Below are 27437 nucleotides of genomic sequence, written 5' to 3' on the forward strand. Positions count from 1 at the left end.
GCGTGTAAATCAAGAAGACTGGATATTAACGATTCCCTTCAAAATACAAAGAGTAGGGCTTTTGTTAGACGATTTTACGAATTTTTATCTGTGAGACGGTCAACTCTACCTATTCGCAATAAAAAATAATACTTTTTAATGGATAACCCAAATAAGATATCCGTTTCACGAATACGACTCGTGAGACAGCCTCACATAAGTTTTTGTCAAATATAAATTGATTCAAATTAATGGAAATTAATACTTTTTAATGGATGATTCAAATAAGATATCTGTTTCACGAATACGACCCGTGAGACCGTCTCACATAAGTTTTTGTCAGATATGAATTGATTCAAATTAATGGAAATTAATCTCTAAAACCATAATCGAAATTGTTTAATAATCGATCCCTTCTTATTATTTCAAAATCAGAACATTGAGAGAGGATTTTGTTTCGATTCCTAAAAATAAGAATTAAAAGATATATTTATTAACATGAATTGTTATAAAAAAATTGAATTGTAAGTCACATTTTAATTGATGATAATAATTTAACTTTTCTGTTCGTCTTTTAGTTGATATAAAATATGCTTGTGTAATTTTATATGAATTGCGCCTCCCTAAACAAAGTTCATGGGTCCACCCTTATTTACATATATTGATCTATCATCTATGTATTATTCATGGATCATTTTTTTATCACATATCACGACCCAAACGATTCTAACAACGAAAAGTACGTTATTTTCATGATGTACAAAATATTAACATGTAATATTTAATTAACTTCCTCGGATGTAATTTGTCTGAAATTCTCCTTACAAGTAACCATTTTAATTTGAATCAATGGCAGATGCAACGTCAAAACATTGATATTTAGGAAAATGTACTTGGTCAACCATTTTTTAAAGAAATAATTTCATTGAGTGTAATGTCATTTTTTAAAAATAATTGTTGACTAGGATTATATAACAAAATACCCCACTTATAATTTATATAATGAAATTCTTCCCAACTGTCGTCTCAATGCTAGAAGATAATGCAACATTTATATCATATGGTGTAGCATAGTAATAACATGTCCAATTCAATAATGAAGTAAGGTTTTTTTTTTTTTTTTATCGAAGGTTATTTATTATTCAAGTTAAACATTAATTGCTCATTTATAAACAACCGTCTCAATTTCTTCTTCCAAAATAAAATGAATGAATCATAACTTATACTTACTAACAGGACCAGGACTCCAACAATCCAAATTTAGCTAGCTCTTGAAGCTCGCCACTTTATATATTTTCATATCAAACAATCGGTTTCAGTAAGATATAAGCAGCAAGAGGGGTTTAGCTAATGATTTGTAAAATGGTTTTTAAGTAGGAACCTTCTTGGTTTATTACAACAACATCCTAAGTGATTCTTTGACAAGAATATATTTGTGGATTAATCAAAATGGGAATCAACAAGATAAAATATGGTGAACAAGAACAGAGCTTTCAATATCAAAATGGTGACAAATTAATTTCAGCGTCATCAAACTCATTGTTAACTGTGATATTTCAGAAGAGCTGCCTCCATTTTTGTTCGGCAGGGAGATAACTGTTTTCAGTAATCCATTACTTCACAATAATGCATGCCATATCCGTCCTTTTTAGAGCTGCTAAAAGTCTTTGCTCCTTGAAATGTAATTTTTAGCCCTCATCCAAGCTTACCAATTTCCCGTTTCTTTTGTAATGCCTTCTGACCATGATAAACAAAGGAGTCGACTATTCCAGCAACCGTGAATATGCCTGCAGAATAGTTGCCATAAATCTCATAAATTGAATTGAAGAATCTAGAGGCACGTAAGATAGCAGGGACAAAAGGCTGGTAAAATGCGGACTCACGGTACTCTAACTACAAGTTCATGAGATATCAAGAACTTTTAGCTGTAAATGGAAAATATTTCAAGAAGTCATGGATCAAGGTTCTATCCTGTTTTTGATATGTCAAATGTCCGTCGAGGCCAAAATTGAAAAGGGGTTCCATCTCCATTTGTGGATGACAATAGAGAAGAAAGTACTGTAATTTGTGTTATTCACCAGACAGGATCACATTTCATCTAAGGTAACGTTTGGTTGGGGTGATTGGGTAGGATAGATAATTTTATCCTACTCTATCCGGCGTTTGGTTGGGGTGATTATTTAACCAAGTCAATCCCTCCTATTAATGATTAGGTTATATTAGGTAGGTTAAAATAATACCTCCTCACCCCCTAGGATTATTTATCCCACTCTTAATACCTCCTATTTTTCCAAGTTTACCCTTCTCCTAAATTCAAACTCACCACCACTTCCCGCCTAAAATCAAACTTACCACCACTTCCCGCCACCGACTGCCGCCTCCACAACCGCCGCCGGCCGACCACCGGTCGACCGCCGAAGGACCGCCAACCGCGGCCGAGCACCGGCCGACAGGCGATGGACCGCCGGCCGACAGCTGTTTAGCGACGGTTTGTAAAAAACCGTCGCAAATAGCGACGGTTTTTTTTTCAAACGGTCGCTAAATGTCAAATTTGTTAGTAACTAAAATAAATAAAAACTAGATCGGCGACGGTTTTTCAAAAACCGTCGCTTATAGCGACGGTTTTTAAAATCCGTCGCTAATTTTCCGGAAACTGCCACCATTTCCGACCGGCCGCCGCCGTAGCGAAGGGGAATGGCAATTTCGTCTTTTCATCCAAAAATTCAAAATTATCCTACACTTAAAAATCTTACCAAACATAATATTATTTTACACCATATATTACAATCCTACCAAAATCATTTTCTTTATCATTTACGTACTAATCATTAGTTTATCCTATCCTTCCAACCAAACGCAGCCTAATATGAGGTAGCTCTTAGGACAAAAGCCATCGAACCAATATTTATACAGTATTTTGAAATTTAACATGATATCAAAAGTGGGAGAAGAAAACCAAGTAATAATACATACCTCCCACTATGGCACATATATGCGTCAGGAAATGCAAGAATGGTGTATGCTCCTCTGTGAAAGTAACCTGCAATTAATATGTATATATAGTGAGTCGTACATAACCTATCGGGCCTTGATTTTCTGAAAATTATCTACAAATTAGGATATTTATATCCTATCTCTATTTATGCATCTTGTTAATTTACTGAGCAATGAAACAAAACAAAGAAAGACCCTAAGAATATATAACAATGCATGACCTGTAGTTCCAGAGGAAAAATGGCATAATAGATGTCATAACGGCTTAACAAGAGAGTCCTTCAATAAATCATGCCTAAATATCTAATTAACTTCCTGAAGCCACCAAGCTCACCTTTATGGGAGAAAGATCATAATAGAAGAAAACTCCAGGAAGAGATCTGAGGTTGTCTACTTCAGAACTTTTGGAATGCTCAGTTACTGAGAACTGTACAAATACAAGCACCGTGTTACAATCTGGAAATACAGATATAAAATTTGAATGAGTTCCATATTTTAAGGGTTTCAGTACCTGATTGGACTGAATTTTATGGCCTCTAACACTGGTGTATATGGTTGGAACCACCTGCAAATTTCACCGAATACATATACATGATTTTCGACGTCTTCTACAGTGGTGGACAACATGTGTAATTAGCCTTACATTCTAAACAACTCCTACCAATTCAGAAAATATGAGCTCTAATACAATCCCCCAGTCTGTTCTTATCCCCCAAATGTATCTCAGGACACAATAACCCAAGCATTCTTTCTTGAGCTTAAAAATAACATTGAAGGTACCATCCAGTCATTATAGAGTATTTGAGCCCCATCCATGGTCCATAGGCATTGCAATATGCCACTCTTTTAAATTTTTCGTAAACCTAATTAATAACGTGAGTTGGGTAGCCAGGGGATGAGAGGGGGAGGGCCTTTTAGGAACTGACCTTGACAAAATACTGATACATTCCATTAGGGGTTTCTTGCACCCACCGAACCCTGTAAATTTAAAGATTAATTTAATAAAAAGTGACAAGCAAACAAAAAAAATAAAATTTCCATTCATCTGTATCTCTGGAGGTTTTTGTAGTTTACGTTTTTTTTTTGGGTGGTGTGGTTGGCTCGCTTGCTTTTACATTAAATAACACATCCAAAAGGGGCGGAGGATACATAAGAACGTGAATAGAGCACAAATCAGTAAGCATATAAAATATAATATGATCAATGCAAGGAAGTATTAGCGATTTCCAAAATATCGTTCACAACAAACTATCGACTTTGTTATGGTTATCTATCATCCCCTCATTAAGTTAATTCGATGGTAGATTAAAAAGTGTGCACGTGAGTTTGTAGAAAGATCTACCCATCCAGTGGATTGACAATTCCAGGTATAGAATCTCCAAACATCAACTTGTTAATCTTGTGGCTCATCTGCATGGAATACTACGAAGTCAGTAAATTGATTAGAAAACTTTAAATTTGAAACATACATATAAAAGCAATTCGATACATATGACATGGCCACCAACCACTGAGCTCAATGGTTGAACTCTGGTTTATAGGTGTTCCTTACATTGTAATTTTCTGTTGGTAAATTGAGGAAATCGAACAGATGAAAGCCTGGTATATGAAAGCTTTTCCCAGGAGAAAACTGAAATTTTCCAGCCACTTTGTTAACCTCCAGAGACCCATGTATACTGCATCCTTCACCCTGTTCTTCTTGTACTTTCTGAACAAAACCCTCCCTTTTGCACTATATGCAAAAATTATGACATGTCACGGAAAAGAACATCAAATGAGCACAAACAAAGGAATGGACTAGAGTGCATGTGAAATCGTGTGTTTTCTATATTTTCAAGATGGTTTCAAAAATGAGAGCATTCTTTAAATTTATCCTGAAAAATAATTCAGACACTAATAAAGGCACTTACATGCAGATGGGGTATTTGTGATATACACAAGTAGATGCCAATGAAAAAAATCATCAGGATAACCAACATCATTTGTAATCCACACAGGAGGTTTTAGAAGGCGAAAGAAATCACTTTCTAAAAATCAATTTTTGTAATGCAAATAAGGTAAATAGCACAATTTCTTCCCCCAACCTGGTCAATCATATCTGTGTTTGTTATACCCCATCCTTTCTTTCGATATGCTTCACGAACTTCTTCACATGAATTACAACACTCATCATCTGACTGCAAATAAATATTTAGATGAATTACCAATCAATCATTTTGTGTTTACGGTTGACTGGAGACAAAGATTTTTTATCAATAACCTTACCCACGACAGCATACACCAGTTAGTTATACTCATCATCAGTTTTTTTTAAAAGAAAAAATCTATATCTGATCGCTGTTGCGAATAAATCACAAACAAAATACACACACAGAGACAAACATAAACACGAACACACACACACAGAAAAACCCAAAATCAACAAGAAGTGAGTATGGAAAGTTCACTTTCAATAATGGTGAATTGAGTGTAGAACCTATCAACTTTCACTAAAATTTAGATTATTATCATCAAGTATTCATCAATGATGATAATTTATAATCTAATGCAATCAATTATTATGGTCGAGGAAATCATGCCGTTTTGAGAATTTTTCTGTGTGATGATGGCAGAGAATGAGTACAAGCTAGAGGTGGTGATGCAGAGAAAGAGCCAGCAAGATATAACTTTATTTTAAAATAAGCTGGATTCGATGAAGAAACTCGAAGAAGTGTGAGCGAGAGCCTACTTCCTCTGTTTTCCAAACTTTGCAAAACACCTTTCTTAGAGTATGCTTTATCTTGACTTTAACTTTTGTACAGAAATACAACAAAAGGTAGATGTTTTCCAGTTGCTTTCTCGATTAAAAGCATGTGAATTATAAGGTTGAATTATGGCAAAAAAAGGGTAATTGACTAGAAGGATCTGACAGCGACTTATATGGTTGGTCAACCCAGACAGAATAGGGCACATTTCCAGCCCCTGCATCAGTAAATAATGCAAACATACGATAAAACTAATATACATAAATACCATTTCTGCACCATAGCACGATCCACAATATGTCTCATTATGCTCAAGCCTGCCGCCATGTCTCTGCAAAGGCTTCTCAATCTGAATAAATAGAACATAAGAGTAATTAGAGAATGGTGATAATTGAGGGGAATAATAGGACAAAAAAAAATTGCAAGGACACAGATGACTGCGTACAGAAATATGATGAAGTCCTACTAAGCCCAACTAAATGTATTTTCCAATTTGCTGGATGTGAAATTATTCATCTCCTACCCTTTGGAATGAACATGGCATGACGCCACAGCCCCTTAAACACCCACTCCAGAAAATTCTACTTCAAAATGTTACTAAAACAGTATATCCAATGAAAAATTCAAAATCATATTAGCAATCCAGATAAAAAGTTTGAAAGGCTGTCTATATCTTCCTCCACAGTGCCTACCTTCAACCTACGATATTTTTTGAACATATTTTATCGCTTATCACCCAGTACAACCTATTTATTGACAATAAACAAATATTCACTACTTTCTAAGAAAAAAAGTATCCTAATTCCTTGCATTTCATCTTGGATTCACCACCATATATTTAATTTAAGGCATGCTAAAATAATCTCTTGAGCCTTTAAAACGCACCAAGATTGGTGTTGCATGACCCGAAGAAACACTTACATTGAAAAGTTCCATTTTGAGTCTTGGCTTGCATTTAGGTGCAATGAGTCATTGACTAAATCCACTGCCCCCTGAGCCTAGTGGGGATTTTAAAATTATATGTGTGTGTGTGTGAGCGCGTGTGAGTTGCATATATTACAAAAACACGGGCAAAAACACAGGGCTATAATACGTGATAGCTTTGACGAAGGTAGGAGGGCAGGCTCTTGTTACCTGAGGTGCACCGATTCCATCTTTTCTCACTTCTATCACATTGCCATGAGAATCAAGTCTTTTCTTAAAGATATCGTGTCTCTGCAATAAACCACATTGTGCCACCAATTAATCAAAGAGATTATGAGGAATTATACAAGGTCAGCAGGACTGATTGAGGTAATGCTTCATCAAATGCCTTAAAATTGACACTCTGAAATACATTAAAAAACAATGAAAATGAATTGAGAACTCCATACGAATACATACTATGTCCAGATGTCGCTCCCCACTGATATCCATAGCATCAAGACTCAACAATGAACATGGAAAGGCGGGAAAAGTGATATCAAACTGCACCCAAATTAAGAGGCAAACATGACAACATAATAAAGGGTAATGATCAGCACAGACTTAACCAGAAATTAATGATAGTTGTTACTGGCAGATGAGATGATAAAAACCATCTTAAACACTTTTAGTTCAGTAATAGAGCAACTAAAGAATGTTAGAGCCTAATAAATCTGTAGGTGACTTTAACTACCTTGCAGCACTAAAATGAAATCGAAGTGTGCTATGAATATAATATAGTTAATACCATAAATTGTGAGAATCAAAATTCTTCATTACATGTGCCAGGAGACAGTTTTCTTACATCAATACGCAATTTCCCTCCTCTAGATGTGTCTACCACAAGCTTTGTATTTGTGACTGTGTGAAGGTATAACCCTGCGACAAATGGACGATAAACATGATGTCCGAGTCGACATGAAAATCACAATGCAACTTTTAGGAGAACAGATTCAAAGTAATACTCGGGAGGTAAACAAATTATCCAGGACATAAGCATGATGTCATGATCTTGGTATAATACAAATATAAAATCATAGCCATATACTCATCTGCCACAATAATTGAAAATAAAAATCCAAAAATAACTTGGAAAACATTGTGAAAACTAACAATTTTTTACTCCAAATAATCTACTTTCCTACATGGCATCTGTAATGAAATACCAAACATATTACTATTGTGAAACTGCAGTCAGATAGGCAAACTGATCTTCACGAGAAGCTTCATTAAATTAATAGATCTAAGATAGGAAAAGTAACCATAGTTAGGATCAATAACAGGCAAAATAAACAAGCACTACGATTGACCACATCTTTCGTAAAAAAGTTCATGATAATAATAAGTTGTATTAAATGAATTGCACAAAAAATCCATATATCCTTCATGTGTGTTGATATATGGTTAAATCTTGTCAATGCAGCGAACCGGATGGATCTTCCTTCACAGTCATACTCAACAGATTGCAATTGGTTTAAACCAATCCAGACTAAAAAATGGGTAAATTCGACAACGGATTATAATTAACTGAACCATATTAATCAAATCATCCAATCCAACTTCATATATCGATCCAGTTCAATACTCATACTTGCAACCCTTCCAATTAAAGTTCATCACTTCAATTCCTCAATAGTTCAGATTCCTCTATTTCACCAACGCTCCAACAGGTATTAAAGTAAATTACGAGCTTCTCAATCAACATTACCATATTCTATATCAAAAAGTTATATTCCCACAACGCTAAATAAAATTATGCTATTTACAGACATTCTCCATTACTTAAAACAATAGAAGAAACAAAAATGGAAATTGGGAGTTTCAGAAAACGTACTGAATTCAGATATGAAGAGTATCAAGATGAAGATAGAAGAAGCGAGGGTGATAACACCACCGGAGAGGGTACGTCTAAAGAAATCCTCATTGATTTTCGGGTACGCATCCAAATTTCGCAACTTGATGTACAATCTATCCATATATACGAATGAACAGTATATATATCAATATATATGCGCCAATCCCTCCAAAAAACATCAATCTCTCATTTGCAAAATTAGAAATTATCAGAAGGGATTTCTTCTTTTTTTCCTGGTGGGAATGTCAGAACCGTCGGGGGGAACGGCGAATGGGGAAAGGGAAGAAGGTAACGTTTGTTTGACTATTGATCGAGCTTTAGTCAACTCCGTAATCCGTATTACTGCGGACTTAATTTACCATTTTTGTTTATATATATATATATATATATATATATATATATTAACAAATAGTTGCTTTTATTATTTTAATTAAAATTTAAAATTTAAAACCAATGAGAGGAATATAAAAATTAGATTTTGTTCCATTTTTTATTTTGGATTTTTTAAATACAACCTATGGATAAAGTTATAAGGACACCCACAGTAGAGGATATTGTGGATACCACATGTCATCCAAATATTTTTCACTATCAAATATTCACAATTGTGTTCTCTTTATTTGTGTGTCAACTTAATAACCGGTTACAAATTGTGAAGTTTGAGATATTTGAATAGTGAAATATTTGATTGAAAATGTGAATCATGGAACCTACAAATATTTGGAGAAAATTTTTTTACTACTGTGGATGGCCTAATGTCGGCTTGATCACATTTTGAACTAAATCTAACAAATAAAATTTTAAAAGAAGAAATTCTTCCATAAATTATTAATGTAAGTAGAGTTAGAAAAAATATCGAAATTTCGGTAAATCGAGAATATTGTATTTAAAAATTTTAATTTATCAAAATTTTCTGTATATTGAAGATTTTGGCATAGTATGGTAATGGTATCGAAATTTTCGATATAATACAACATAAAATTTCAGAATATTTCAAGACACCGAGACAATATATATATATATATATATATATATATATATATATATATATATAGATATATAATAATATTTTTAAATAATAAATTAACAAAGATATAAAGTTTTTTTTATATGAAACAATATATAACGATGTATATAATTATAATATAATCGATATACTAATTATACATACAGAAAGTTTCGGTACACCGAGACTCAATATATCGAAAGTTTCGGAGAAGTTTCGGAGATTTTTTAGGACAAGTTGTCCCTAACAGATCAGTGATCGAAGAGTGATCGAAGGTGAATTGGCCAGCAAAAGCCAACAAATTTTTATTAAAAGACGAATAATCAATCAATCTCAAGAACAAAAGGTGAATCGGCAAGTAAAAAACAAGATGATCTTATTGTGAAAGCATAGAACCAAGTTCTTGTTACAAATCAATGCAATATAAGTTTAACAAAACTGGAAACTTGTTCCTACTACTTTCATTTTTAGAACAAAGACTCACACAACACCTTAGGTACTTGGACTTTGAAGTTCTCCATGAAAACACGAAAAATACTTCATAAAAAATTGTTCTATTACGAAGGTAAAAAGGCTTGTCAAAGCTCGTTGGAGCACCTAGGTGTACCCCATACACTACAAGTGGCACATTTAACTCTGAATCTCTCAAACATTTCTTGTCATCGATTAGAGCCTCCTTTATCTATCTCCGTATAATTTTCATCACCGCAAACCAGGTTATCAACCGTTATTGTTGTAGTGATGGCACCGTGAACCTGATTGTGATACAGTTAGCCGACATAATGACATCAATAACACTGGGATGGCTTGGATGAAAAAAATATGAGCTATTAAGCATGAAAAACTTACCATTCTTGGTGATCTGAATGGAGAAGAATCATTTGCAGGCACTGCATATGTGTCTGAGGGCCTGTGAAAGAGCAAGTGTGCAATTGAGCGGTCAATGGGATTCGTATCAGTCTCCATGTCCATGCTTCCAGTATGCCTAAAAATGAAAGGTGAAAGAGAATAAATAAATGTATCACTGAAAGATGGGTAGAGGCAGACTCTGAAATTTATTCCAGGGGTGGAATCAATTTAATACATTTCGAAGTGAAGTTGAAGTTTTTAGAAAAAAAGTATAAGAATTTGGAGATGGACTAAAGGAGCCGACTAGTACAACATAGTTCAGCATAATGAAAACATCTTCTTCTTTCCGACTCCATTGAAGTGTAAGGAGCAGTATTAGTTCACAATGGTAAAGACAAATTGATACAGCATCACCTCTTACTCAAGTTTTGCAACAAAATAAAGATTTATACACAAGGACAGATGTGACACACTTATTGATTCTATCAGCCATGAATGCTCCACTAGTTTCTCTCTTGTCTCCATAAGCATCATCTCGGTTTGCATGGCTATGCCTCCGCTCAGCACTCCGAGCCAAACGATACAAGCTATCCCTTATGCATAGCTTAGTTCTCAAATCCAACTGAAAATTATCAAGCACGATTGATGTCAAGAATCCAAGATAATTCAATATTTGTAAGGACAAAGCACTATGGTAGTAGTGTTTATATGTACAAGAAACCTTGAACTCCATCAACTGTCATTATAACAGATGTAACAACCAATTTTCTTAAAACAAATGCAAATTTGTAGTTCCATCATTCCATGCAACTGGTGTATGTTAAATATATTTCGATACAATCAATATACGGATAATTAGACATTTATGAGGATGTTTTCACTTCTCCAAGATGCGATGCTCAAAATAATAATTGATTTCATTCATTTGCAGACAGCTCGTAATGCTCTATCATTTATTTTATCACTCCAACGGGCTTTAATAAATTTAGTTAATGATACATCGATGTCAATGCAGGCCTTCAAGCTTTAGTACCATCATTAAGTTCTAGTACCTAAGCACATATCACCACTCCAATTTAGCTCAGCAAAGTTCTTAGAGAACTTCAAACCTCATCTTCATGCAAATAAAAGATGAAATGAAACTAGGGACGCAAATCTCAGGTCAGGCTTATCAGATTTCATGAGCTTCAGAACACCTAAAAAAAATATTTATCCAGTTTGATGAGTAAAGTTGTACATAACTTCTCCGTTGTTGCCTATTCAACTAGTTGCAGATCATAATATAATATTATTAAAATGTGGTTATTAATTGTAGTTAGATTGTAATACTTAACTCCTATCTTGTACATTCGTAACCTCGGTAAGAAATAATTATAAGAGAGTTATATCAATGTTTAATTTGATTTTTAGAAAACATTTTCCCATGATTAAAATGAAAAAGACAACTCTCATGTGCATTTTCTAACTAAAAACTCTCAGTCACCAAGAAAATTATTACTTTAATTTCAAATTTTCATCCCTATAAAAAAAAGTCAAAAAATAACCAATTATAGTAGTGTTTCATAAGATAATACAATATATTTTAAGTTTTTTAATTACTCACATAGCATAAAAAATTAAACAAAAATTTACTAATTTGACCACTATGGTAACTTTTATTTCTCTCCAAAAGTGCAACAAAACTTGATCCAAAATCTACCAAAAGCATATTTTGTTGGGTATAATCTAAACAAAAAAGAGTAAAAACTTACTACTCCCGGTTTACAAAAGGATTTATTCCATGCATGCTCACTTCTTTGAAAATCAGCCATTTTTCCAAAGTTGACATTTTGGGGGATATAATCCAATCTCAAGATGCGCATTAGGAGATATTGGAGCGAGATATACCCAAACTTTGTATCACCCTCCAAAAATCCAAGCTTGGAATGCATGATACATATCACCCAATTTTCATCCTATTAAGTATTACCTATACATATCTTTGTAATTTTTTGTACTTCTTTTAATAAAAATGAGAATTTCCACGGAAATTTTGAAGATGTTTTGAATAAATTATTTTATATCAAGTGGCTCATTGATTTAGGACACTTGCTTATGCTTTGTTGAGTTCTTAAATTTGAGTTAACAAGCTGCTTGTATAGTAGTAAATGGATTTGATAATTTGAGAATGCTAGTTGATTTTAAGTTAAGTTAAACGGACAACATTATCAATTCAACAATGGATAAATGATTGATAAACTTTACTCATCAAAATAGAAGAACTCTTTTCTAGATAACGAATGACCTTTTGAGTTTTTACACATGAGAAATACTCCTGAGCTTATAGATTATTAATGAACTAAGCTCAATACTCGTGTGCCGTGAACTCATCAACATATTTGTGAGCTTCAGTAGCATGTTCATGAGCAAGCCCATTTTTTTTTATTCATGTTTAAGTTTCTTATAAAATTGGATCAACTGGACATTAACCTAAAAGCACGTACTGTCTATTTTAGTTTATGAGATCAATGTCATACTTCACAAAAATAAAAATTTAGCATAAAACCAGTAGTCCAACAAACTAAAGATGTTTGATGTAGTGAATTGTGAATAGTTGATTGGTTCTATCAGAGAGTCAACTCTGTCGCAGCTAAAATAAATAATATATCTTAGCGAACAACTCTACAGATTAATATATGTTATTTGATAAAAAGAGTAGTAAAACAATATCAAAGAACAAAAGAATTGTCTTGCAAGGGGAGTGTTACTGTTACCTGTTTCATTACAAGCTGAAGCTGGAGAAAACTAGCTGCTTCAAGTGAAATTGCATCCAAACATGAATTTTTCGTTGAGCTTTCAAGCACATTTGAGAAGCCTAACTCTGCTGAAATTACTGAGTTGATGCCGTCACTACCACGGTGACTCTCAAATTCACTTCCAGAAAAGTGTAATTTTCCTACAGAGACAGAAGTACATGTGGCGGGCTGCAATGTCACACCTGTATTTCCAAGATTTCTGTTCAGGGATTGTTGACTTCCTAGATGATATTGTAGATTTTCTATGTTTTCATTCCCTTCAATATCAGAGACCAGGTAAGAATGGTGAAAACCCTCCAGGGATTGCAATTGACTGGAAGCATGGGATGATTCTCCAGGTGGAGAATTTAACAAACCCTTACTCTGGAATTTCGTCGAAGATGGCATTGGATTCATGATAGTTTGATCTGGAAAGCAGTTGTTATCTGAATCTACAAAGGAAATAGCATTCTGTAAACAATTACTGAAATCTGGATCCAGAGCTTGAAATTATTGTTGATTGTGCACAGATGGAAAAACTGACAAAGAAATAAACCCAGGAGGAAGCTACATGTATATATTTGTCATCTTACCAAGACAATTGGAATTGACATTTCCATAGCAATGCCTTTTTCTGTTTCCATCACACTGGTTCTGGTTCTTTGATTGCTTTCTGTGCCCATCCGTCTGCGAAGCATTTAAAATGTAAATTATATGTAGCCACACTGCCTGAAAAACTCTGATAGCAACATATAATAAGTCAACTCTGGAAAGTGTAAACAGAATATGAAGACTATATCGAGCCAGGCTACATTTGAACTCTTGTCTGTCATCAATTTCAATCTGGTTCAGAAACAAACATAACCATAAATAGGGAAATAATCACAACAAAAGTGATAATTATCAACTGTTGTGTATACCATATGGACAAACTATCTGATATTTTTCCCTACAAATTCTACCCATGAGTGCGATTTCCTGCTTAACATTTAAGCAGACATGAATAGAGATGCAAAACTTTAAAAGTAAAACATAACTGAGAAGAAAAGAAACACGGATCATGTACATCTACCGACCTCTTCTTCGGGGATGAGCTCATATTTGCTTTCATTCATAGCAGGTCTTTTTGCCAAAGAAAAATCATACTTGTCCACGGGCCAAGAACTGTCTTTCACCAAAATAGGTCCACAAGTCATGGAAGGATCATCAACATAGTAAGTCTCCATGGGGTCATCATTTTGCAAAAGATTTTTCCCTGCATATGACTCAGGCAATGGAAACCCAAAGTCTGACTTTGGAATGTCTTCAGTTCCTTCTGCAGACAACCAATTCAACTCGTCTTCCTTATTGGCCCCCAGTCCAAACATTGAATCAGAACTCCTGCAAAACCAGGAAGTCATGGTTAAATATGATACATATAATGTATATTCTAAAATAACAGATAACTCCGAGCATACCTAAACATCCTGTCAACATCGGCAAAGCTTCCTATTTCAGGCCAACCATCATATAAAAAATCACCGGAATCTTTTTCTTTGGAGTTATCAAAGAAATCTATATCGTTGCTTGTTTGAGTTATGTCACCAAGATCATCACTAAAAGAGTAGGTATCAGCTGCATTGCTCTCATCACTGAATATGATGTCTTTCTTCTCACAGTTCTCTCCACCGTTGGGGTCTTTATTATGAGCTTCGAACCCAGATTCCCTGGCGTTTTCAGAAGGGAAACTCGATACTTCTTTTACTGAGCTACTGTCAGATGAAGATGGGAATGCACCATTTGGTGGGGAGGACCATGAACCTTGTTCCAATTTCATGTTTCTCATTTTACTCAGAGTTGTAAATACCTTCGTTGCTTTCCCTGACCAGCATATCTAGCAGCAGAGCAATCTCAAGTATTACTGTGAATAATTGTCACAGCCAGTTCTTTTTCAGCCCTCACCTGGAATGGAAGGATCATCACCCTACTAAAACCAGAATAGGGAGCTACAAGATCAAAGCTGCAGTAAATTTCATCCCAGGTTATATATTCAACTAAAACTTGTTGAAACAGCATGATATATTTCACATCAACTATAACTTGTAGAAACAGGTTATATCTTCAACTAAAATATGTTTAAGCTCAATTTTTAGTGGTGACACCTTGTTGAAAAGCATACCATATTTCACATAAACTAAAACTTCAGTCCGATCAATAATCATGTATTCACCTCCCAACTTGTGCCTCTCATAACATACACAATACATAACCGACAATCCAAAAACTGGAGTATACGAGATAGCCTGACCAGGGGAAAAGAAAAATACCTCATACATGCACAAGTCCGACATTCATTCAATCCATTAATGCACCCTAAAACTGTGTGCTGTTCTCTTCATCTTTATAACTCATATGCCTCCATGACTGATGTTTTCCAATTACATCAAATAAACAGTTAAATCAGAAGAAAGTAGAGGCTAATCACTAAATCCATCTTTTTGGCTGCCTTCGTATAATCCAATTGAAATAAAACAAACAGAAACAAATATCTATTTTCTGATAAACACAAATTCATAAAGAAGAAAACAGCTGAACTCGGATACACTAATTGCAACCCTCGATTGTCGCACTCAGTTGCAAAACTCTCTGTAATAAGGATCTTTTCCACAAAGGAAATGAGAAAAACTAAGGGGTAGCTGAATCAACACGATGTTTAACAATATTTAGCGTTAGGCAGTAACAAGAGATATTACATATTAATAAATCATAAAAAAAGTTAAAAAGGAAAACTGAATCAAAAAATCCATCTCGACACAGGAGAGGAAAAAAAATCCCTCAGTTTTCTTACTTTAACTTTTATTTCAATCTCTCAGCAATCAAACAAAAAATTACTCGCAAATTGAATCCCACGATCCAAAGCTCAAAACAATAAAGAAACATGAAAAAGCTCGCAGCTACAGCTGACAGATTCTCTGCAACAAAAGATCTCCAGAAACTCACCACGATCAGTGTAGAATTCGCTTCACCCAGCCAGTACACTGAATCCGATTCTTCGGGCAGAGAGACATGGGAGGTTCTAGGGGCAAAGAGACCGTCTTTTTCTTTCCATGGTAAAATTTTTATTTGTTGTTTAGTGGTGCTATATATATATATAAATATATATATATATATATTGAATCGTGTAGATTTTGACACGTGTCTAGAAGATCACGAGGTATAGAACTGGTGGATGGGAGAGTCGGGCTGAGATACGATCCGTTTGCTCAACACCATTGGACCACGTGTCCTCCAGCTTTTTGTCTCTGATCACGCGCTGTGGAAATGCTGAAATTAGGATGTGAAACACGCGCAATTGGTGAACGTTTGATCAAATTCTCCTATCAACATCTACATTTTTGAGACGACTCTCTCACACATTATTATAATTTACATAAATAAAATGATTTATGGTTTTAATGAGATTTAAAAAAAATACTTAATAACTAACTTTAATTTCATTATATATAATATTTTACATACATTAAATATGCTTATTACAATAATTATCCTATCTAATAATAACCATAATAAATACGCACTAAAATAATTAAAATACTCAAAAGAAACGCTAAAACAATTAAAATGTCATTTTTTTTTTTGTAATACTCAGTCTAATGCAATAATTATTCTAATTAATGCTATAGATTAAAAAAATAAAATGGTGGGGAAAAGTTTGAAATCTACATAATTCTAAAACAATTAATTTGAAGTATCTCAATCTAAGTGCATTCTTAAATTATTGTGTAACATAAGTGAAGTTCATTAGTACTGCACCTCGTTGCGAAAATTAAAATTCCATTTAGAATGCGTGGATGGAACATGGAGACCTTAAGCTTAGGATTCATAGAAGATTGATGATCACACGGAGAAATTGAAAAAGAAAATTAAAAAAACCCACTAAAACCACGATAAATAGAGCAATTTCTTCTTCTTTTTACCCCTATCTTTGATTAATTGTTCAAAGAACAGAGCCATAAACTGTTCGTTTGAAAGATCCCTAGTAAAAAAAAAAAACTCATGAAATGTTGAGAAACCAGATGAACATTGCACAGAAGCAAAGTTTTCAACCCACTTCACAAAAAACCTATTAGTCTATCTCTGCTTCACCTCAAAGAAAGCAAAAGTCATCAAAAACCATCGACTTGAAACTGGACCATTGGTTATTCCTACTCCATGAGACGCCAAAAAAGACTTCTGATGTTTAATCAACTAACAGCAGTAAGTTATGACCAGAGCAACGGCAAGTCGAAAACAAGTTTTCTCCATGGTCGAGAAAGTCGGGTGATTTCCAGAATGAATCAAAGATTCAAGCTTCGCGTTCCGAAGAAATTCCACTAAAGCCACCAACTTGTGAGGAAAATGGGGATAGGAATTTTGGCTGTACCCGTAAATGATTCAGGGCTGGATTTGAATTGATGTACTGCATAACAAGACATGGAACGATTATTTTCAGTGGAAATTCAAAAAATAGTACAAACCATCACTCGTATTCGAGGACGAGTACCTTAGTTACATCCTTGTAGAAAGAATTGATTTCCTCTTCGGTAAGACCACCCTCATCAGAATTTTCCTCCCACCCCAAAGAGCGTAGAAAAGCGGCCTCTTCCTCCGGCACTAAAGGATCATGGTTGTCACAAGCATCACCGTTGCAAGTTAATTCATCCATCTCCCGAGACAAATGGCTGTCGTTGTCAAGGTTTAAGTTTAATGGGGTATCACCAGCCAGAGGAGTACTGGGAGGAGCAGTTATAACCTCTGTCGGAGCGAGCTTATCTGAAGACGAAGGTGAGACAGCAGTGCAAATATCCAGGACAGATGAGGAGTTTGTTGTCGGAGAATCAGCAACAAAAGTGGAGGAAGTCATAGATTTCATTTTCATAAGATTGAAAAAATCTTTTCGGCTTCGAGCTTGCGAGGTGGGTAGCTTCTCCAGCACAATCAGCACAGGCTTACGATCAGTACTAGGAGCGACTGGATTGTTTGGTGGGATCCTAGTCACCGCAGATGCAGAACCTGACAAAGCAGCAAATACTGTAGAACTTGCAGCTTTGATGCTGCTGGTCGGGCTTGTGTTTTCCTTCACAATAGGAGTGACACCATTCCTTTCTCTCACTGGTTTCAGAACATGGAGTTTTCCCACATTAGGCGCCTTTGAAATATCATCCTTCATAGGCCCAGTTCGTGGAGAGTTACTAGAAGGAAGTGAAGATGAAACAGGATACTGCTGTTGGCCGGCCTTATTTTTATGTCTCTCTGACGCTGAAACCTAGATCAAAGCTCGGAATAATTCACAAATATTCGTGATGCAATCTCCAAATGAGTGATGACAAACTTCTAGAAAGTCATTTAAATGCAATAACAAGCTCCAAAAATCAACACCCACTAGAAAACATAACTTGCATTATTTGGGAATTCTCTACTAACAATTGATGGACTCAAGTTGTTGTCTGCTGAATGCAATAAGCTCTCAAGTACAAAATTTGAAAACTTGGTGTCCCCACTTCCAAACTGATCTCTAGTACAATATAAGGTTTTAAAGAGCGAACACATTTATCTAAATCATCTACATAAAGCCCTTCTTGCTCTGGCATCGTCATCTGAAGAAGAAGAGAGAAATTGATACCATATCCTATAAATATGGTAACTAAAACATCTTAAATGCTAGACCCAATAACGGTTAAGTCCTTGTATTTACTGAGTCAGGATTACATGTGGGGGCTGATGAATTTGTCAACTGGATAAAAAACAGACAAATTTCATTTGCTTGAGGAATTGAACTGTGTTTCTATTGTCCGGCGAGTTTTCTCTTTGACAATTTCTCTCTGCGCTCTTCATTGTTATTCAATCCTTAACCATTGTCCTCAACTTTTGGTAAAAAAAAATTCTAACCTATGCTTTATTTCCCTTTTCATACAATGTCATCATCATTCCAAAGAACAAGTAATCCCCAACCTTGATAAGAGTTCCCTCTTCGGCTTCAATTACATGCAAAAGTTTTTGTGGCTGGGAAAGAGTTACCAAGGGTAGAATAAATAAATAGGTGGAAGGCTGGGCGTGCATATTTTTAAATCAATCTCGCGTATCAACCAATTTTTAAAAAATTATGTTTCTGATAATGGAACAGAGGTTGGCCGTTTATCAACTGTGCCATAAATGCTACACTAGCTACGCAGATACAGCGTGGGAAGAAATAATTGAGGAAGACAAAACTAAAATTCTGTCCAGAAAAAAGCAAAGATATACAGCAAACTATGTTCCGAACATCTGATTATTGAAATGAAATTGAGATGTTTCAGAATGTGAAAATAAAAAATTTGGTGCACATAAATTAACAGCAAATGAATACAGGAAGAATGCCTCACACATCATACAATAGCCAGGATACCTATCCTCTCTCTGATTCCAACACTATATCCACTTCTGTAGCTTGTTTAGTCTACTTATAGAGGATGTTGTTTCTAAAATATCCATCTGAGAAATGATATATGCTCTTATAGAGGATGGTGTCTACTGGCAAAGAAACATGAAAATTAAAAGTATATTTTGGAAAATGACAAGCTAAAAGGTAGGTTTTAATAAATTTTAGAAGGACGATTTAACTCTTACCGCAATTTTGGGCATTGAAGGTGTCACGGGAATTAGTTGCCTAGATTGTTTAATTGCCAGTTCTTCAAGTCTCTGAGTTCCAACAGATATCTACCACAGAAGGAACATTGAGCATGGACACAAGTTATACGTTGTCACTCATAATACAGGTAAAAAAAAACCAACCTGGGAAGTACTCTGAGAACGGTGGGGACCCTGAGCCACAGCTTCCGCCATGTTGAGGCTGGTACATGAGCCCGAAGATACAGATACCGGACTTGCAGAAGCTTGTTGCATTGATGGCAGGATGGTTCCATTACTTCCAACTAACATAGGAACCTCTGCTAAAGCAGATGTCCATTTATCACCACGTATGGTTGCAGAAGAAATGGGTAAGCTCTGAATAGCCGTACTTACTCCAGGAGATGGGACTCTTCCGACCTCAGGTGGCACTGATCTTTCCTCCGATATTAGAGAAGGAAAATCTCTCTCAAAAGTAGCTTTTTTCTCAGTGCCAAAAGGACCACTCTTAGTAAGCACACCATTATTACTATTCCCACGAGCGTTGCTCACATCATTTGGTACTTTTTTGTGCCACATGTCTCCATGTTTCCCAGAACTCATCGACTGGGAGTGCCTAAACCCATCCCTTTCAAATTTAATTGACAAGGCTGAAAAATCCTGGTATTGGCGGTCACCCAGAGAGGATTTTTCTTTGCCACGAGAGTCAAATGTATCCTTCTCCCAGTCCTTGTCACGTTGGTTTCTACCAAAACTATTATAAGACCTCGGATGACCAGAGCTGTTGCTGTTCGAACTCCGGTGGAAATATGAAGAATTAGATGATCGGCCCAAATCATGACCACTACCATTAACAAATGATTTATTTCTCGCAAACTTTATAGCAGTGAGATCGCCTTAAGACAACAAAATATCATTAGTTAGATCAGAAGTTTAATAAAAAAATCTATAGCAGAATAAAATCTAGAACAGAAGCTTAATTTTAATAACAAAATTACCTGAATGTGCTGTAGTGTTTCCACTGGTCAGATTTCCAGTATTTTTCAACCATTCTGGTACTAACGCAGGCTCACTTCTTTCCATAACTAGTGCCGATCATTATCATACATAAAGAAAAAATTATAACAATATCGATTTGTCTTCTTAGAATTAATGACCGTTTATACTGCCACGTGCCAATGATAAATAATCTCCAGGCCTCGCCCAAAATATCTGTTCCAAAATTAGCCAACCTTATATGCTAATCCAAAATCCTCAATGCATAAATCCCACTTGTCTACACGAGAACTCCCTAGACACTATGTGAACAAACCAGTGTTCTGATCAAAGAATCTAAGTCATCATATACAGGTTTACAGGGGTTCTTATACTTCTATACCCTGTAAAGTGCAAAAGCACCATGCTTACCCGATATATCAGAAAATTAAAATTTTCCTCAATTATCAACACAAACCCCTCATTGTACACGGGCAAGAAAACAACTAAACAAAAACCTTAGGTGCGATCAAATTCGATGAAAATCCACAGAAATTTGACCAACTTCACGCATAAACAGCCCCAAAGTGGCAATTCTTCAAAAACGATACATATCCATAAATTTTTCACCGATGATCAAACCCTGTACCCTAAAAACCCACCCAATTAACAGAAAAAAATAAAATTGAGGAACCCATAAAAATGATAGTGTATGAACAGTCTGGCAGCACAGAAAATTCACCAAGAAGTCGGAACACAATCCGTATATATATTAACGATTAAAAATAAACTCAACCCCATTTGCCGGATTATATCAAGAGAACAAATTTGTACCCTCGAAACGAGGAAAAGTAGCCCTAGTTCCTCGTACTCGCCGCCTTGAGTTGTGTTGTATGAGTCTCAAGACTATACTTGGCCAAATTTCTCCGAGAGAAGAGGCGGAAGCAGTAAATTTACTGATTTAACAGCGGCACTACTAATGGGAAATGGGATTGAGAAGGGATTGCGTGTGTTTCAGAGAAAAAAAGGATTAGGAATTGAGATTTGGGCGAATATGATGCGTTTGTATTGAAGAGAGGACTGATGTGTGGTATTGTCCTGCCAAGAAAATCAATCCTTTTTTATACTTAACCTTGGTCTTGGTCTCCCTTATTTATTTGGAACCCTATTTTCCCATTTCATGATTAATTATTATTATCTAATTTCCCCTATCTAAGACCATATTTTCGTATTAGTTTCGATTAATAGAAAAAAATTTGGTTGAACAAATTTATCCATTCGAATTACACACAGTATGGCAAAAACTTGTGTGAGACAGGTCTCATGGGTCGAATTTATGAGACGAATCTCTTATTTAGGTTATCCATGAAAAAAGTATATTTTTTTATGCTAAGAGTATTATTTTTTATTGTGAATATAGGTAGGGTTGACCCGTCTCACAGATTAGTATCCGTGAGACGTTCTCACATGAGATTCACTCACACAATATTGAGTTCTAGACATAAACATAATCATGTTGTTCATCAGACGTAAATGTTACGATACTTTTTTAAAATGGAATAAATATATATGTTGCAATCTACATTGATATTTGTTTAATATAAATAACTAAATGCATAAAATTTTAAAAAACACTACAATATATAGGAAGTTCTTAGATTGAATACACTACATATTATTAAGTTAATGTTACGTCTATACGAAAAAACGAAAGATCTTTTGAATGATCAACTTATTTGTATCATTACTATTATAAAAAAAATTGCAGTGATAGTAATCTTTCAAGGTTTTTTTTTAATATGCATGCATGATGTATGACGGAAAATCATTTTAGGGACAAAAGAACATCATTTAAAAGGAAAATCGTCGTTCTTTCATTCACGATCTTAGTTCCAATTTATATACCAGTTTGATTTAGAGCACGTGTGAAATAAAAGTTTTTGGGTGGAAGTGTTTGTTTTGGATGATATTTATTTTTATTTTTAAAAATAGATCGTTTGAAAAATTAGTAGTCACTTCCCTCCAATTATCTGTCAACTCACCCCACATAGCCACTCGGAATTCGGAAACAAAAATAATCTATACAAGAAGAGGAGGAATCAGTCTTCAAGTCTCTGTTCAGTTCCATTGATTCTGGAAAAAAAAACGCAATCTTGATGCAACAAAAGAATGGAGAAAGACGAGGAAGAGATGAGGAGAAAAACAAAGAACTGGAAGATTATCGAAGGCTACAAGATTTGGAAGAAGAACACGCCGCTTCTTTACAATATCGTTATCGCACGCAAGCTCGAATGGCCGTCTCTGATTGTGGAGTGGCTACCGGACAGGAATGAGCAACCAGGAAAAGATTGTTTGGTTCAGACTGTGATTCTTGGGAGTTGGGACCCATGCAGGGGAGAATGAACCCAATTATCTCATGCGTGCCGAGGTGAAGCTTCCCCTTGAGAATTCCGGGATTGATGAGTGGTATAATTACGATACAGGCTTAGAGTTAATGAGATCTCGACGTTATATTAGGATTTAGGAAGGTATTGTTCTCTCTCTTGACATTCAATGTCTACAGAGCAACCGGCTCCGAATGAATGTTTTTGGGCTAATATTTTCAGGTTCCAGAAGGGTAGAATTGTGCATAATAATTTCATCTTTTTTTCTTGCAGGTGAAAATCGTCCAGAAGATAAAACATGAGAGACATGTCAACAGAGTCGATGTATGCCTCAAAAACCGTTTATTATCGCAACAAAGACTGTCAGTCCAGAAGTTTATGTCTTCGATTATAGGAAACATTCAGATAAGCCTACAATATCAGATGGTGGTTCATTTAACCCCGATCTGAGGCTCATGGGCCACAATATGGGGGGTTATGGTTTATCATTGAGCCAGTTCAAGGAGGGTCATTTATTGAGTGGTTCGAATCAAATATGTTTGTGGGACGTAAATGCAACTCCAAATAATAAGTCCATTGATGCAATATCCATGGTATATACTAATTGTATCGCTTATATAGATTGAATTCTTTTTTCCCCACAACCTTTATTGTGGTAAATATAAGATCTTTTAGTATGGCATGTTCAGTATTTTTACCTGAAATGCATAATCACCACTAGTTCTCATTGTGCGACGAGCAGATTCGTGGACATTCTGCTGGAGATGTAGCTTGGCACCCAAAGCATGAAGACTTGTTTGGTTCTGTTGGGAATGATAAGTTTCTTCGTGTATGGGATATCCCTGTTCCATCAATCAGCCAGCATTTGCATTCTGTGGTTGTTCATCAAAGCAAGGTCCGGACTCGTGATTTTGACGCACTTCATATGGAGAAGTAAATGTATGTCCTAATCTTTGAAGTTCAATCTTTCAGAGTAAAGAATACTTGTCCCACTTGTTGCTTCCTCATAAGAACTTCTAGTTGAATTCTATGACATAAGAGAACTTCAAGTTGATGCCTTTCGAACTTCTAGTAGAGACTAAGAATAAACTGACTTCGTTTCGTACAAATGTTTAAATTTTCTGGTTATTAGTCTTACACGCTTGTTTTTCTCTATGTAAATGTTTGTAGGTAAATTGTTTAGACTTTAACCCTTTCAATGAGTGGGTCGTAGTTACGGGGTCTAGTGTCAAGACGGTTAAACTTTTTGATACGCGCAAGATCGATACTGCCCTTCATACCTTCGATTGCCACGAGTAATAAATCTTGCTCTTTTTACTGAAGGATTATGTTTGCAATTGGCTGGCTGCATATGGAATTTATGAAGAATTGATATTCTTATTAAATTAAACCTGCATGAACTGCTCAACATGGATGCAGTTTCTCAGGTCGGATGGAATCCTAAGAATGAGACAGTATTTGCTTCTTCTGGTTTTGATAGGAGATTGATGATCTGGGATCTGGGCAGGTAATTTCTTGAATATTAACTCACCAGTTGGTTAAACTGCCGTCCCTTCCATCCTCTCTTTCCTTTCATATAATATCTAACCAATTTAACTTGCAACAACTCTCTATTCTTTATAGGACTGGTGGAAAAGATTCACTAAAATTGGCTTTGGATAGGCCACCAGAGCTGCTATTCATTCGCAGTGGTCGTACGAGTGAAGTTACCTATTTCTCATGGAACTCGCATGAAGATTGGCTTGTTGCCAGCCGAGCTGAGGACAATAAACTTCAAATCTGGCAAATAACTGATGACATCTACCTTGACGACTCTAACGATCCGCACCAAGACGACTCAACCAAAGGTTCATAGTCTCACATGTTCTTGAATTGGCATGTGTAGTTTCAAAAGTAGTCAAGATATGAGCAGACTAAAGTCTAACATTCGAGACTACTTTCTGCGTTTAAAAACTATCTTCATCTTTTTCCATGAATCTTCTGTACCGCAATTGAGCTTCGTTTTCGAAATTACGTTTCAAAATTATTATATCTTCTTTGCAATATGCTACTTTGATTTTTACTGCAACTAAATCTGGTGGACACATTCTCTTGACACCAGGTCATATCGATCATACAAGATTTTGATTTTATCGCCTAGTTGTTGTTAATTGATACCTCGATATAATCTTTTATCAATTTGTTTTCACAAAAAATTCTCGAAATCCTTGTTTGCACTCAATGGGGGAGGCCCCTAGGCAGCAGCAGCTGGCTGCCTCCTCATTGCCGGAACTGTTTATCATGTTCATTCGAGTTTATAAACATGGTTTTAGAAAAAATTCCAATACTATTTGTAATTTCTTATACTAATCAAACAAATTAGCATTTCAATTCTTTTTTTCGTTATCACGGTCGGTTTACTAGTAAAAACAACATATAAATAACGTAATAAAATATATACAATGTTTTCGATGGAAATCTTCCGATGTTCAAATTAGATGGAGATATTGAATTACAATATTACAAGTAAACTAAAATATGCTTTAGATTATGTATGACTAATATCTAACCAATTTAGAGGGTTATTGAAATTTATTTCCAACCAAACAATAGAATTCCTATACATATATGTGATTTTCTGTTAATAAGTTGACTTATTTACATATAAAGATTCTTACATATAAAGATTCGTGAGATAGTCTCACAAGAGAATTACTATCAATATGGGCAAAAAACTTGTGTGAGACGTCTCACGGGTCGTATTGTGAGACGGATCTTTATTGGATAATCCATGAAAAAGTATTACTTTTTATGCGAAAAAAATATTACTTTTTATTATAAATATGGGTTAGAGATTGACCCGTCTCAAGAGTCTTCCGGTGAGACGGTCTAACATGAGACCTACTCATTCAATATATACTGTACAGACTACTACTATTAGGTTTAGGCTCAGTTGGTAGCCTTATTAAAGTGTTGATGTTTAGTTAATTTGTTTGCTTTCATTATAAATCTTATATTGCTATTAGTTAGACCAAATGTACTGTTCTCGTTGGACACCAAATCCATGCATTCATTGTGGATAGTATTTATCCTGCTGCTCTCATATAGTTTATTGACCAAAATACCCCTGTTTCTAAAATAAAAAATTGCAAGTGGCCTACGGACACGTCATTCTTCTTCTTTCTTCTGAAGAACCGATGGATGCGCAGTACTTTAGAAATCGCAATTGTTGAACCAAAAATCCTCATTTCTAAGTCCGATCTGTTCAACTTTCAAGTTTATTCGAAGGTAAAGCTCGATTAATTACAAATTTGAAGCTGTGTGTGATTATTGGTTTTGTATGTCATGCATAACATATTTCAGAGTAGATAAACCTGAGGAAAACTAGCGACTGATGAACATTTCATGTTTCACGTGATCGTTGTTTAGTACGAATGTGTTGTACATATCCTAGTAGTGTTCTGTTGTAGTTTTTTTTCCAGTTCTTGTACTTTAATTTTTAACTTTTTTTTTGCATAAATCCTGTACAAAAATTTATCATGTGACATTGTATGAGACATTCCTTGTGAATATGTGTTGGGCTGTTGTACAACAAAAATCCATGATTTGTAAATTTGGGTTTTTTTTCCTAAAGCTTCATAAACTGATGTACACGGATTTGACCTCGACTTAAGAAAAGAACATGTTCATGCTTACCGATGGATCTTCAGTTCATATATTTCACGGATCTGACCTCGACTTACGATCTTGAAGGAAGAACAATGTGGAGAGGGTTTTCATTTCCCGTCAGATTTTTTGGGATACAGACGGTAGGTTAGGGGAGAAGTGAACAATAATGGCAAAGAATTTAAAAATATAACAAGGGTATTTTGGTCATTAATAACTTTGACATGATTTTATCACTCTTCTTAAATTTGCACCACACATGATATTATATTTAACCCAAATTACATATCTTATCCTATCAAACATTTATCAATTAAATTATTAATCATTCAACTATCCCGTCCTACCAACCAAGCGACCCCTTATAGTTTACTCAATCTTTTTGAATAATTGAAATGACGTATTTCATTTGCTTTTGTAAAGTATCAAAACATCAAAATAAATAGCGAGTTTGGATACGTAAGTTGTACTTAAAAAATTATTTAAATAATTTCTAAAGTGAAAAAGTCAGAAGCAGTTTTGACGTTAGATAAATATTATACACAAAAATTTATGTGAGACGCTCTCACGAGGCGTATTTGTGAGACGGATCTCTTATTTGAGTAACATATGAAAAAGTATTACTTTTTATGTTAAGAGTATTAC

At 35.1% G+C, this 27437-nt stretch overlaps 3 protein-coding genes and 1 pseudogene across 3 annotated transcripts; 1 reads left to right on the forward strand and 3 right to left on the reverse strand.

Annotated features, from left to right (window-relative positions):
- Positions 1-1454: 1454 nt before the first annotated feature.
- Positions 1455-8870, reverse strand: LOC140818391 (uncharacterized). The gene is made up of 13 exons (XM_073178326.1): positions 8515-8870; positions 7486-7559; positions 7101-7184; positions 6852-6932; positions 5986-6066; positions 5058-5150; positions 4526-4705; positions 4316-4383; positions 3900-3951; positions 3485-3538; positions 3308-3400; positions 2953-3019; positions 1455-1766 (listed from the first exon to the last, which is right to left on the reverse strand). Exons 1-13 carry the CDS (start codon positions 8654-8656, stop codon positions 1675-1677), a joined length of 1161 nt encoding a protein of 386 aa, XP_073034427.1. The 5' UTR covers positions 8657-8870; the 3' UTR covers positions 1455-1674.
- A 1030-nt stretch (positions 8871-9900) lies between these two features.
- LOC140818390 (protein LNK1-like) lies at positions 9901-16284 on the reverse strand. The gene is made up of 9 exons (XM_073178325.1): positions 16144-16284; positions 15471-15567; positions 14622-15163; positions 14241-14544; positions 13758-13851; positions 13144-13616; positions 10864-11012; positions 10391-10526; positions 9901-10296 (listed from the first exon to the last, which is right to left on the reverse strand). The coding sequence occupies exons 3-9, from the start codon at positions 14987-14989 to the stop codon at positions 10201-10203; spliced, it is 1620 nt and encodes a 539-aa protein (XP_073034426.1). The 5' UTR covers positions 14990-15163; positions 15471-15567; positions 16144-16284; the 3' UTR covers positions 9901-10200.
- An 843-nt stretch (positions 16285-17127) lies between these two features.
- Positions 17128-21870, reverse strand: LOC140818036 (uncharacterized). The gene is made up of 5 exons (XM_073177841.1): positions 20787-21870; positions 19954-20684; positions 19789-19878; positions 17687-18448; positions 17128-17602 (listed from the first exon to the last, which is right to left on the reverse strand). The coding sequence occupies exons 1-5, from the start codon at positions 20869-20871 to the stop codon at positions 17489-17491; spliced, it is 1782 nt and encodes a 593-aa protein (XP_073033942.1). The 5' UTR covers positions 20872-21870; the 3' UTR covers positions 17128-17488.
- Positions 21871-22932: 1062 nt separating this feature from the next.
- Positions 22933-25002, forward strand: LOC140818678 (histone-binding protein MSI1-like; annotated as a pseudogene).
- The last annotated feature ends 2435 nt before the right edge of the window (positions 25003-27437 follow it).

This window comes from Primulina eburnea, chromosome 17 (genome assembly GCF_022965805.1).
Source record: "Primulina eburnea isolate SZY01 chromosome 17, ASM2296580v1, whole genome shotgun sequence".
NCBI lineage: Eukaryota > Viridiplantae > Streptophyta > Magnoliopsida > Lamiales > Gesneriaceae > Primulina > Primulina eburnea.

Bases quoted from the DNA above. Each gene is read 5' to 3' on its own strand.
- LOC140818036 (XM_073177841.1), bottom strand. From the start codon at position 20,871: ATGGAAAGAAGTGAGCCTGCGTTAGTACCAGAATGGTTGAAAAATACT. The intron at 20,685-20,786 runs GTAATTTTGTTA...TGTTGTCTTAAG, and splicing joins AAACACTACAGCACATTCAG to GCGATCTCACTGCTATAAAG. The intron at 19,879-19,953 runs GTTGGTTTTTTT...CTTCTGTGGTAG, and splicing joins GTTCTCAGAGTACTTCCCAG to ATATCTGTTGGAACTCAGAG.
- LOC140818391 (XM_073178326.1), bottom strand. From the start codon at position 8,656: ATGGATAGATTGTACATCAAGTTGCGAAATTTGGATGCGTACCCGAAA. The intron at 4,706-5,057 runs GTTGGGGGAAGA...TTTTGCATATAG, and splicing joins ACACAGATATGATTGACCAG to TGCAAAAGGGAGGGTTTTGT. The intron at 1,767-2,952 runs GTATGTATTATT...ACTATTCTGCAG, and splicing joins TATATGTGCCATAGTGGGAG to GCATATTCACGGTTGCTGGA.
- LOC140818390 (XM_073178325.1), bottom strand. From the start codon at position 14,989: ATGAGAAACATGAAATTGGAACAAGGTTCATGGTCCTCCCCACCAAAT. The intron at 13,852-14,240 runs GTCGGTAGATGT...AATGCTTCGCAG, and splicing joins AGCTCATCCCCGAAGAAGAG to ACGGATGGGCACAGAAAGCA. The intron at 11,013-13,143 runs GTAACAGTAACA...GATAATTTTCAG, and splicing joins TTCAGCTTGTAATGAAACAG to TTGGATTTGAGAACTAAGCT.